We start from the raw sequence: 13,213 nt of genomic DNA on the forward strand, positions 1-13,213 counted from the left end.
GCGGAACACACGGACACGCGTGTACGCCACACAGAAACATGTCAGTGAAAAATCACTGATGTGTGCACAGACCCGTTGATTTTAATGGGTCTGCAAATATCCATGATTCTGGTACGTATAAAATCAGTAACATACGTAGTGGAATCACTGACGTGTGAAGGAGACCTTACGAAGTGTTATGTTTTTATAGTGGCCTACTGGTAGTTATTCTTTACATTGCAGTGGGAAATAGCAGTAAACAAAGAAATGAAAAGGAACCTGACAGGTCCTCCGTGCCCACCATGCACCTGCATTTGTATACTCCTTTCTAATACCTCTCACTATGTTAAAAGTGACCAGGTATTGCTCTTATTTTATTCCCGCTGCTCCTCTGAGTATTCAGATTTTTTTTTTTAAATATGTCAAACAGTACCAGAGATATGGACCTTTTTATTTGGCGGTGCTGGTTATGGCCTTTACAGAGGAGGCGTGGCTCACAGGTTAATTATGCAAAGCAGCATGAAGACACACCTCCAGAGGAACCCATGAGCCACGCCCCATTGTTAAGGCCATAAAAATTAGTACTAAATGTGGAGACCCATATCTCTGAAATTGTGTGGCGGATTATGAAAAAATAAAAAAATGCATAATCAGGGAAGCAGCGGGAATATACTACTAACAAAAACTGGCCACTTTTCACCTGGTGACAGGTCCTCTTTAAAACTTAATTTCTCTGCACAGACACATCTGATTACTATAAAACAAGAAAGATTTTTATTGCTTCTTTAGGACCTTTACAACCATGCCACTAGTTTAATATTAAGTGCCAGATAAACAGGTTCCGTCTAATGTAAGGCAGTATATGCAGGAGACTTCACCTCTCTGTAATGGAGTCCGCACAAAAGAGAAAAAAAAAAAAAAAGGTATGTATACAAAAGGGATCACCTTTAAAATAGAATTTTTTATTTTGGTTATAAAAAAAGCACAAAACACCTATTTAAAAACAATTATAAGGCACAAAATGGCCATAACAAGCAGAACTGACCCATTCTCTGTAGGACTTAGGTCATCCCAATCCGTCTGTATCCTGGATCTCAGATGAATGTTATGAGAGCAAATATACAGCCCAGATATCATGAGGTGAGTATACATACAATCAGGGCCAGCTCCAGCTTTTTGTGGGCACCGGGCGAAAGAGTCTCTGTGGGCCCCATGCACACACACACGCTCATACACAGATATGTACACATACAGGCATATGTACATATACATATTCGTCACTTGTCCAAAATCTATCAACCTCATACTTAGGTTTTACACCACCAATAATTTATTACCACAAGGAACCATACGGGACGGTGTTTAACCTAAAAAACTACTTTATTAATTCTTATAAAATTATTAACAATCAAATGTGTCAAACAGAGATCTCAAAATCATCACACTGGACGTAACAACATACCAATATTCTCTCAGTAATCTCCATAATGCCGAGAGCGCACAGTTAAACCTCCAGTACTCAATATCTTTTAGTAAAAATGTTTTCCACCATAAAAGGTGGATACACGGGTATAATTGGGGTTCAAATCAAGCCGATCATTCTGCTATTTACTGTGAAATTCTGGTTCGCAAAAAATTCTGCCTGAGCTCAACCAGCTGTTTAGCATTCATATATCCCAGTGAAGCCTTAATGATTCTATTACAATTCAGCAGACAACCAGCGTGGCAGCGTGATCGCCACCAACAGTTACCTCTCCCCAATGACTGGAGTAACCCACGGCAATGACAAGATACACTGACCTGACTGTGATGGTAATTGGTGTGCCCGTCCTCTATCCCGACGCGTGTTTCCCACTTCTTCAGGGGACGTGTGTATATGTTTTTGAAACAGGCGCCTTTTTATATAGTGGGAACCGGAACCTCCTTCATACCCGTGCGGTGACGTATGCCCGGCCCGCCCCCACAGTGACGCGGCACCAGGGACTCCTTCCCATGTGTGCAATCACGTATGCCCGGCCCGCCCCCACAGTGACGCGGCACCCGGATCTCCTTCCCATGTGTATACTGACGTATGCCCAGTCAGTCCCCATTGCTGACGCGGATCCATCCATCCCTCCGGGTGTGTCACAGGGGGCGGGCCGGGCATACGGAGGTTTAACTGTGCGCTCTCGGCATTATGGAGATTACTGAGAGAATATTGGTATGTTGTTACGTCCAGTGTGATGATTTTGAGATCTCTGTTTGACACATTTGATTGTTAATAATTTTATAAGAATTAATAAAGTCTAGTTTTTTAGGTTAAACACCGTCCCGTATGGTTCCTTGTGGTAATAAAATATGTACATATACGTACAGTATTTGAAGACAAATTCACAAAAATACATTTAAACAGACATAAGCATATACACAGTCATATACACTGACATACATAGATACACTCATCATACATACAGACACAGACGCATTAGAGATATTTTTAAAATGTAGAAGCTGGCAACAGCCTCAGTCACCTCCCCTGCTTGTCTCATAGGCAATTGGCTGTGCAGAGCTTGCACCTTAATGGCCGTCACTTTAACAGACATGGCCACGCACAGTGCACACTGATACTGCTGTATATACATCACAGGAGGGGCTGGGGGCTACAGTATATAAATCACAGAAAGTGCTGGGGGTATAGGTATTACTTGTGGACATGCACATTACTGGGGGATAAACACATTACTGGGGGGCATAGCCGTTACTAGGTGGGCATACACGTTACTGGGGGCAGGATGTTACTGGGAGGCATACACATTACTGGGAGGCATACACATCACTGGGTGGAGGTATTCAGCACTGGGAGCACATACAGCTAGGAAGGGGGAGGTAGGGGGCACATACAGCTCTGGGCCTGAGTGATGCTGCCTTGCACTGCGGCTCCTCTCTTTCGATCTGTGGTACGGGAGCGCTGCACATCGCGCACTAGCTCAACCCCCAGATGAACTTCAGTACACGTGCACACAGCTTTTAGCAGTGAAGACACAGTGCAAGTGCAAGATTTAAAGAGACAGCAGCCAGGAAAGTGAGGCCCACCAGCCTGAGAGAGTCCATGAAACTCACAGAATACATCACCGCCCTTGATTCTGGCTGTACAGGGCCCCGACACTTGCTGACGTCGGCCCTGCCTGCATACAATAGTAGTAAAAATTGATAGCTGAACAAAAATACAAACAATAAATGAGATGGCATTTGTAAATCAATCCCCATGTGTGTTTTTGTATAATACAATATAGCTAATCACAACAGATAATATGCTGATTACAATATATACGGTTCAATAAAAATAATACATAGAGAGCATGACACCCAATAGGTACAATATAAAACATAAATTGTTCTGCCAAATCAAACCTTTAACAGCCTTCAATATAAAAAGGCTGGGACAATGATCTACCCACTCAAAATACCTCTGACCTCATTACCAGCACAACCAATACAAAGATGTTAGTGAGTGATGTATACCATACTGGGGTATCCAGGAAAAAAATTAAATGGGTAGTTGAAGTGTAACCCAACGTGTAACGCTGGTAGGAATGCGGCTTCATCAGGGGAAGACGCTGCAAGAGATGTACGTACAGGCATGTACCCATCATATCTATTATGTAATTACCAAAAATCATTTTACCTGGGAGGCAGCCATCACTGCAAATTGGTTATGCTGGTAAAATTAATTATTAATTCATAAAAAAAACAAAACAACAACAGCAAAAATTTATATACCGGTACATATTTACCAATGTGAGCGTTGTTAAAATATGCAGGAAAATTCAAAAAATGTGGAAGGGGGGGTAAAATGATTTGTTAGATCTTAAAAATAATAAGAAATTCATCATAAAGGAGGCTGACAAAGATGGGAATATTATTTTCCGTCCTGATGAATTATACACCAAGGAGGCTAAACGCCAACTTTTGAACAAATTTTGTTACCAGGTTTTGCCCTCAGACCTCACCCTGTCCTTCAAAAAGAAGATTGCTTCCTCTCAACTACACCTTCATTGTGGCATCATAGCCAAAAAGGACATGGATTTCCTTTATACACGGCATCCAATTATTCCCACGTTCTATATGCTTCTAAAGGTCCCTAGGAAAACCACCAGGTGGACCCATTGTCTCTGTATGTTCTATTTTCATGGATCCGTATATATTGTAATCAGCATATTATCTGTTGTACAGTAATTAGCTATATTATATTATACAAAAACACACATGGATATTAATTTACAAATTCCATCTCAATTCACTATTTGTATTTTTGTTCAGCTATCACTTGTTACTGTCATTGCACGTATACTAACCTCATGACGTCTGGGCTGTATAGTCACTCATTCCCCAAGTGCAACTTTCATCTGAGGTCCAGACTACAGAGAGATTGGGATGAGCTAAGTCTAAAGCGGGCTTTACACGCAACAACATCGCTAACGAGATGTCGTTGGGGTCACGGAATTCGTGACGTACATCCGACCTCGTTAGCGACGTCGTTGCGTGTGACACCGCAGGAACGACCGTTAACGATCAAAAATACTCACCATATCATTGATCGTTGTCCAGTCATTCCTATTCTGATTATCGTTGCTGTTGCAGGTACGATGTTGTTCATCGTTCCTGCGGCAGCACACATCGCTACGTGTGACACCGCAGGAACGAGGAACAATATCGTACTTGTGGCCGCACGCAATGAGGAAGGAAGGAGGTGGGCGGGATGTTCGTCCCGCTCATCTCCGCCCCTCCGCTTCTATTGGGCGGCCGCTTAGTGATGCCGCTGTGACGCCACACGAACTGCCCCCCCCCCCCTTAGAAAGGAGGTAATTTGCTGGCCACAGCAACGTCGCTAGGCAGCTAAGTATAGGGTGACGGGTGTTAGCGATGTTGTGTGCCACGGGCAGCGATTTGCCCATGACGCACAACCGACGGGGGCGGGTGCTTTCACCAGCGACATTGGTAGCGATGTCGCTGTGTGTAAAGCCCGCTTTAGGCTATATTCACACAGGACGTTTTTGCAGCATTTTTTTCCTGACCAAAACGTAATCGTGTGGTAGAATATCTCTTGGGAGTCAGCTGCAGTTTTGGTGCGGGTTTTGTGGCATTTTTACAGCGTTTATTATGTGATGTCAAGACCAGCAAGGGTTAAAGAGTACCCGTGTGCTGGGCCGGGCCGAGATTGACCTGTATTCGGCACTCGGGTAGTAAAAAAAAAAAAAGTAAAGCAAGCACGCTATACTTACCAGTCTCTGGTAGAAGCTAGAGTGTATGGGCTCCTTCTAGGTATAACTTCTTCAACCGGCCCCTATCACATGGTGGGTAGGGGGGTAAAAAAAATAAATAAATAAAATAAAAAATGATGTAGGGTCCCCCCATATTTTGATACACAGCACAGATAAAGCCTAGAGCTACAGGCCGCAGCCCCCCACTGTGGGTTTTATCTTAGCTGGGTATCAAAATAAGAGGGACCCCATGCTGCTTTTTAAATTATTTAAATAAATAATTAAAAAAAAAAACAAAACAGCGTACGGTTCCCCCAATATTGATACCAAGCCAAGATAAAGCCCACAGCTGGGGGCTGGTATTCTCAGGCTGGAGAGATCCAGGCTAAAAATATCAGCCTGCAGATGCCAAGGATTGTCGCATCCATTAGATGCGACATTCCCAGCACTTTATCCGGCTCTTCCCGAATTGGTGCAGTGGCAATCGGGGTAATAAGGGGTTAATCGCAGCTCCTAGCTGCGGCTAAGCCCTAGATTGGTGATGAGGGGGGGGGGGTCTCATAGACGCCTGCCATTACCAATCTGTAAGTGAAAAGAAAACACAAACACCAAACAGTCCTTTCTCTGAAATAAAATTACAAAAAGCCCCCTCTTTCACCACTTTATTAACCCCATAATCACCCTTGCAGATCCAAGGTAATCCACACGAGGTCCCACGGTGATTCAGCTCTCCTTGAAGATCACAGTGAGCGGCCATAGAACAGGACTGCCCGCTGTGAGCTCCAGAAAATGAATGAGCCACACGATCAGCGGTCACTTCACTCAGACAATACCTGTGACCGTGAATAGCCTGAGTGAGGTCACCGCTGAATGAGCGGCTCATTCATTCTCTGTATAGACCCACAGACCAGGCCTCTGATTGGTTGCAGTCAGATGCTGGGTGCGCATCTGACTGCAACCAATCACAGATGAAAGCAGTGAATATGCAATGAGCAGGGAAGTGGAGGAGCCGTGGGAGCGTACAGCCGCACCAGTGATTTGGTAAATGTATTGCGCCTGCTCCAATCCCCCTATCCCCAGCACCATTTAAGTGCCGTCCAGATACCCTGGATTAATTCCGGGTATCTAGTGATGGGTGGATTTGCAGGGTATCTGAGAGTACACCCATCACTAGGGTGAAAAACCGTAACAAAAGCGCTGAAAATAATTGACATGTTCATTCTTTTCAGAACGCAACAAAACCAGAGGTGGTTCACAAAACCGTCAGGAAAAAAATCCTGTCGTGTTTGTGTGTATGTGTGTGTGTGTGTGTGTGCATGAGATTTTAGAAATCTCATAGACTTTGCTGGGAGTGTAAAAAGCAGCGTTTTATTAGCATGAATTTGCATAAAACCAAGGCAAATCTGCAGCGAAAAACGCCGCAAAAACGCCCAGTGTGAACATAGCCTTACACCGTCTGGGTCAGTTCTGCTTGTTATGACCATTTTGTGCCTTTTAATTGTTTTTAAATAGGTGTTTCATCCTTTTTTTGTACTCTAAATAAAAATTGCTATTTTAAAGATGATCCCTTTTGTATACTTACCTCCTTTTTTCTCTTGGAGGTGTTTCTCGATATGTTAAGATAATCCCTATTTATTAGTTGTGCCCTGCTCATTAATCATTATCGACTCCACACTTAAGGGCACGTTACATGCTACGATTTATCAAACATATGTCGTCGGGCTCACGTCGTTAGTGACGCACATCCGTCCTCGTTTGACATATCATAGTGTGTAAATGAGCGACTGTGAATGAGCAAAAATACTCACCTTATCGTTGCTCGTTGACACGCCGCTCATTTTCAAAAAATCGAACGTCCTTCTGTGCTCCGGTTGTTCATCGTTCCCCAGGCAGCACACGTCGCTACGTGTGACACCCCGGGAACGATGAACTGCAGCTTACCTGTGGCCTCCGGCAATGAGGGAGAAAGGAGGTGGGCGGGATGTTGCGCTCATCTCCGCCCCTCCGCTTCTATTGGCCGGCCGCTGTGTGACATCGCGGTGACGCCGAACATCCCTCCCCCTTCAGGAAGTGGATGTTCGCCGCCCACAGCGAGGTTGTTCAGGAGGTAAGTACGTGTGACGGGGGTTTACGACTTTGTGCGACATGGGCATTGTCGTGCCCGTGCCGCACAAACGATGGGGGCGGGTGCGATCGCACTAGAAATTGAAGCGTGTAAAGCAGCCTTTAGGCACTAAATGGTGGTCTTTTATTTTTTTGCAGACTACGAGAGGCTTTGAGCCAGGCAGAAGAGGAGCTGAAAGGCTTGAACCGTAAGCAGCTCTCTCTGGAGGAGGAGATCCAAGTGAAGGAAAACACGCTGTACATTGATGAAGTGATATGTATGCAGATGAGAGAAGCTATCTCAATTAACAACTTCTAAGTCTTTGCAAAACAAAATAAAAAATAGTATATGGAAATGTGTGACTTCTCACCACTCTAATATTCTACTTACATATTCTGAGTACTTATGGAAAAAGTAAAAAATAAATAAATAATATAAAGGTGAAAAAGATTTTGCGTGTTAGCTACATGTATTTATTCATCTGTACAACTACAACATTCCATTCAGTCTTGTATATGATTCTTCTTTTTCATTCTGGAATCACCTGATCAGACAGAAATGTGGCGAGTAAGAACTAAAATTATATAAACCTTTAAAATTGTTTTCAGGTTTTTTGTTGTTTAGCTTCTTTTTTTTAGAAGAAAAAAAAAAAAGTGTATTTAAAGGGGTTGTCCGGGACTTTAATATTGATGGCCTATCCTCAGGATAGCTGATCAGTGTGAGTTAAGGCCGCTTTACACGCTACAACATATCTAACTATGTGTCGGCGGGGTCACGTCGTAAGTGACGCACATCCGGCATCGTTAGTGGTGTTGTAGCATGTGACAGCTACGTGCGACTGCGATTGAACGTAAAACCGTTCATCGCATACACGTTGTTCATTTCCTAAAAATTGCACGTCGGGTTGTTAAATGTTCCCGAGGCAGCCCACATCGCAGTGTTTGGCACCCAGGGAATGATGAACAGATCTTACCTGCGTCCCGCCGGCAATGCGGAAGGAAGGAGGTGGCCGGGATGTTTACGTCCCGCTCATCTCCGCCCCTCCGCTTCTATTGGCCGGCTGCTGTGTGACGCCGAACGTCCCTCCCACTCCAGGAAGTGGATGTTCGCCGCCCACAGCGAGGTCGTATGGAAGGGTAAGTACTTTTGACAGCTTTTAATTGATTGTGCGACACGGTCAACAAATTGAACGTGCCGCACATACAATGGGGGTGTGTCACATCGCATACGATATCGTATGCTTAATTGAAAGGTGTAAAGCAGGCTTTAGACACCCGACACCCCCGCTGTTACAGGTGCTGCCAGCAACTGGAACTTCTTAGTTGCGGAGCTGCGCAACAACTCAGTTAACTATATAGTGGCCTGGGCTGAGTACTGCATATCCACCTCCACTGGAATCAATATGAATCTGCAACCAAGAAGTTCCGGTTGGCAGAAGCACTGGGAGCATTTGATCGGCAGGGGTGCTGGGTGATGCACTCTAACCGATCATACATAGATGACCTATCCAGAGGATAGGCTATCAATGTTACAGTCTTGGACAACACCTTTTAATAACCATTATAACACCACATTGCTTGACTACTGCTGCTCCATTCACATGACCGGTGTTGGACTAGGATGCCTTGGGCCCACAGGTGGAATTGACCCTCAAAACCCTACTGCTATTTTGTATTTAAATTCTACCTGTTCATACTTAAGCGTCATGCACCAATATACTGGAGATCAAAATTAGAGAAGAACACACAATTTCCTAAATGTTAAGGTCATTGTGTAGTCCTATGTGATTATATCCTAACATGAGTAAACTAGCAGTATTTTAAGCTTATTTAATAAATTGATTTTATTGCAAAACACATAATAAAAATGTAAATGAGATAAATGAAAAAGAATACTGATCAAAATTAGAAAACACTTTCAGATATCTGCAAGTTATTGGTGATAATCTGTCACCTGCTGCTAATTTCCTTAATTATCTGACAATCCCTATATAACTGGAAGCCTAAACTTTCCAGTTTGTACTGCCTTTGCAAATATCGTATGCCGTTCCAAAATGACTGAAAAACTCTGGCAGCAGATTGTCCAGATGAAGGCCAAAGGGGTGACCCTATCAGCCATAGCAAGAGACGTTGGTCGATCCAAGTCTGTAATTTTGAGAATGTTGCATCCTTACATCATAAACTCTTCAAGTCCCCCAAGAAGGCTGGTCGCCCTTGAAAGACAAATGCAAGAGAGGACAGGATAATGCAAGAATCTCCATGGGTATTTGTTTCAAGACTACAGCTGGAAATGCTCAGCAGTTCACCACTGAACAGGGTAAAGAGCTGTCTCGTCATACAGTGTCACGCGTTTAAGAACATTTGGACTGAAAGCCCACTCTGCAGTGGCCAAACCTCTCATTAGCAGAAAGAATCAAAAGACTAGACTCACCTTTGGTGAGGAGCATGTTGTGTGGACAGAGGAGAAGTGGTCCACAGTTCATGTTAGTGATGTAGCAAGTTTAATTTATTTGGGTCAAATGGGTAACATTATATTTGTCAAACTGAGGAAATACTGAACCCAAAGTGTTTTAAGGAGTCAGTGACAGGTGGTGGAGGAAGTGTCATGGTTTGGGGAAGGTTTTCTGCAGCAGGAGTGGGACCTCTCATGCAGCTACATGGCAGAGTGAATGCAAGTGTGTATCAGAACCTTCTTCAATAACACATGGTTCCTTACTTGCGTTCATCACTCAATCATCTAGCAATTTTCATGCAGGACAATGCTCCCTGTCAGACAGCAAAACTGGTAAAGCAGTTCCTTGAAACAGAAAACATTGAAACAATGAAATGACGAGCCCAGAGTCCTGATCTAAACCAAATAGAAAACCTCTGGAAAAACCTTGGTCATAAAGTTGTAGCCAAGAAACCAGCAACAGACAAAGAACTGTGGAAGAGACTGGAAGAAGAGTGGACCAAAATCATACCAGAGCAGTGTGAAAGACTAGTGATGTCCTGTGGCCGCAGATGAGCTGAAGTCTTTGAAAGTAAAAGCCTGTACAGTCATGGCCAAAAGTTTTGAGAATGGCACCAAAATTATATTTTCACATGATCTGTTGCCCTCTGGTTTTTAATTGTGTTTGTCTGATGTTTACATCACATACAGAAATATAATTGCAATCATATTATGAGTACCAAAAGGTTATATTGACAGTTAGAATGAGTTAATGCAGCAAGTCAATATTTGCAGTGTTGACCCTTCTTCTTCAGGACCTCTGCAATTCTCCCTGTCATGCTCTCAATCAACTTCTGGACCAAATCCTGACTGATAGCTGTCCATTCTTGCATAAGCAATGCTTGCATTTTGCCAGAATTTGTTGGCTTTTGTTTGTCCACCCGTCTCTTGATGATTGCCCACAAGTTCTCAATGGGATTAAAATCTGGGGAGTTTCCAGGCCATGGACCCAAAATCTCTATGTTTTGTTCCATGAGCCATTTAGTGATCACCTTTGCTTTATGGCAAGGTGCTCCATCATGCTGGAAAAGGCATTGTTGGGCGCCATACTGCTCTTGGACAGTTGGGAGAAGTTGCTCTTGGAGGACATTCTGGTACCATTCTTTATTCATGGCTGTGTTTTTAGGCAAGACTGTGAGTGAGTGATTCCCTTGGCTGAGAAGCAATCCCACACATGAATCGTTTCAGGATGCTTAACAGTTGGCATGAGACAAGACTGGTGGTAGCGCTCGCCTCTTCTTCTCCTAATAAGCTGTTTTCCAGATGTCCCAAACAATCGAAAAGGGGATTCATCTGAGAAAATGACTTTACCCCAGTCCTCAGCAGTCCACTCCCTGTACCTTTTGCAGAATATCAGTCGGTCCCTGATGTTTTTTCTGGAGAGAATTGGCTTCTTTGCTGCCCTCCTTGAAACCAGACCTTGCTCAAAGAGTCTCCGCATCACAGTGCGTGCAGACGCACTCACACCAGCCTGCTGCCATTACTGAGCTAGCTCGGCACTGCTGGTAGTCCGATCCCGCAGCTGAAACAGTTTTAAGATACGGTCCTGGCGTTTGCTGGTCCTTCTTGGGCGCCCTGGAGCCTTTTTGGCAACAATGGAAGCTCTCTCCTTGAAGTTCTAGATGATGCGATAGATTGTTGACTGAGGTGCAATCTTTGTAGCTGCGATACTCTTCCCTGTTAGGCCATTTTTGTGCAGAGCAATGATGGCTGCACGTGTTTCTTTAGAGATAACCATGGTTAACTGAAGAGAAACAATGATACCAAGCACCAGCCTCCTTTTAAAGTGTCCAGTGGTGTCATTCTTACTTAATCATGACTGATTGATCGCCAGCCCTGTCCTCATCAACACCCACACCTGTGTTAATGGAACAATCACTACAACAATGTTAGCTGCTCCTTTTAAGGCAGGAATGCAATGATGTTGAAATGTGTTTTGGGGGTTAAAGTTCATTTTCTTTGCCAATATTGACTTTGCAAGTAATTGCTGTTAAGCTGATAATTCTTTATGACATTCTGGAGTATATGCAAATTGCCATTTGAAAAACTTAAGCAGTAGACTTTGTAAAAATTAATATTTGTAGCATTCTCAAAACTTTTGGCCATGACTGTACACATCCTACTGATCTGTGACTGTTGTTCCCTTCAGAAAGTTGTTATAATCTTTCTCTGTGCTACAGTCATTGCTGTTCTCTAATTATGATCATCACGTTTTGGACAAAATAAAGGTTTAATGTTGATAAACTTTGGATCTTTTGTAAAACACTGTTCTAGTGGCATGGTGCACCCCTTACAAAAAACCTTCACATGTTGATCAATGTAGATTACATTATTTCTGAAAAAAGCAAATCATCATACATTGTTCTCTAATTTTAATTTCCAGTGTACAATATGCATATGCTGTGTATATATATATACATTATATATATATATATATATATATATATATATATATATATATATATATATATAATGTAAAAAAGAAAATATCAAGCCAGCTCACCATACTTCAGTCTCCATTGAGTAACATGCAGGGAGAGGGTTGGAGCTTACCACCAATATTGGAAAAAGGAAGATGTTCTCCAGCACGATCATAGATCCACGGCCATCTTTAAAATCAAAATCTTTATTCAAATGGTAAAAGTCCATGAGACATGCACTTCTCCAAATATAGCAGTGAGTTCACATTGGGACTACTTGTTTCGGCACAAAACTGCCTTCATCTAGGTCCACAACTGCTCTGTTAGAATAGACTATTTTAAACAGAAGGGAGAAAAAGGAAACCTCCCTCTAATTAAACACACGTGCGTCTCCAGTTAAATGAAAAAAAAAATTGAAAAAGGGCATTAAACCCACATATACTAAAATAGTCAAAACCATTAAGATTCCAGCAGTTAAATGTGAAACACTAGTTCTATTAGAATCAAAGCTACCAACAATTATCAAAACATAGTACATGATATTAGCAAAAAGAAAACATGCACAATAATTTCATAATGTGACGCCCTGGCAAAACCAGGTAGTCACACAGTTCAGGCCCCCGCACAACACCTTCCCACACAGGGTTACATACAGCCAACCTGAAACCCTAGCCACCCCCCCCTTAGGGTAGGACAGACACACCAGTGGGCCGGACCAGGTGGATGAGAAATGCCCACCTAGGGGTCTAGAGAACCCGGGGCGGGAAAAGAGTCAGTTAAGAGTTAGGAGTTAAGTGGGAGAGTTGAGTGAAGTCGAAGTGGAAGGGGAGCAGTGTAGCTCCAGTGAAGTGCGAAGCCAGAAAGGAAAGGCGTCGGGGTTGGAGCCCCGGCGTGCTGGCTAGGTGGCAGACGGTGGTCCGTATCTAACAGGAGATGGGAAGACGGCTGCCGGAGATCCGAGGTGGACCGGGACAGGGTTG

The 13,213-nt window shown here is 43.4% G+C and overlaps 1 protein-coding gene across 2 annotated transcripts in view; it reads left to right on the forward strand.

The window, feature by feature from the left end:
* Positions 1–7,836, forward strand: part of TEKT1 (tektin 1) — a 57,418-nt gene extending 49,582 nt beyond the window's left edge. For both annotated transcript variants that reach the window (XM_075333269.1, XM_075333268.1), the window contains exon 8: positions 7,482–7,836. In XM_075333269.1, the coding sequence (XP_075189384.1) occupies positions 7,482–7,641 (160 nt within the window). In that variant the 3' untranslated portion in view covers positions 7,642–7,836. The remainder of the gene's footprint in view (positions 1–7,481) is intronic.
* Positions 7,837–13,213: the final 5,377 nt, after the last annotated feature.

This window comes from Anomaloglossus baeobatrachus, chromosome 2 (genome assembly GCF_048569485.1).
Source record: "Anomaloglossus baeobatrachus isolate aAnoBae1 chromosome 2, aAnoBae1.hap1, whole genome shotgun sequence".
NCBI classification, from domain to species: domain Eukaryota; kingdom Metazoa; phylum Chordata; class Amphibia; order Anura; family Aromobatidae; genus Anomaloglossus; species Anomaloglossus baeobatrachus.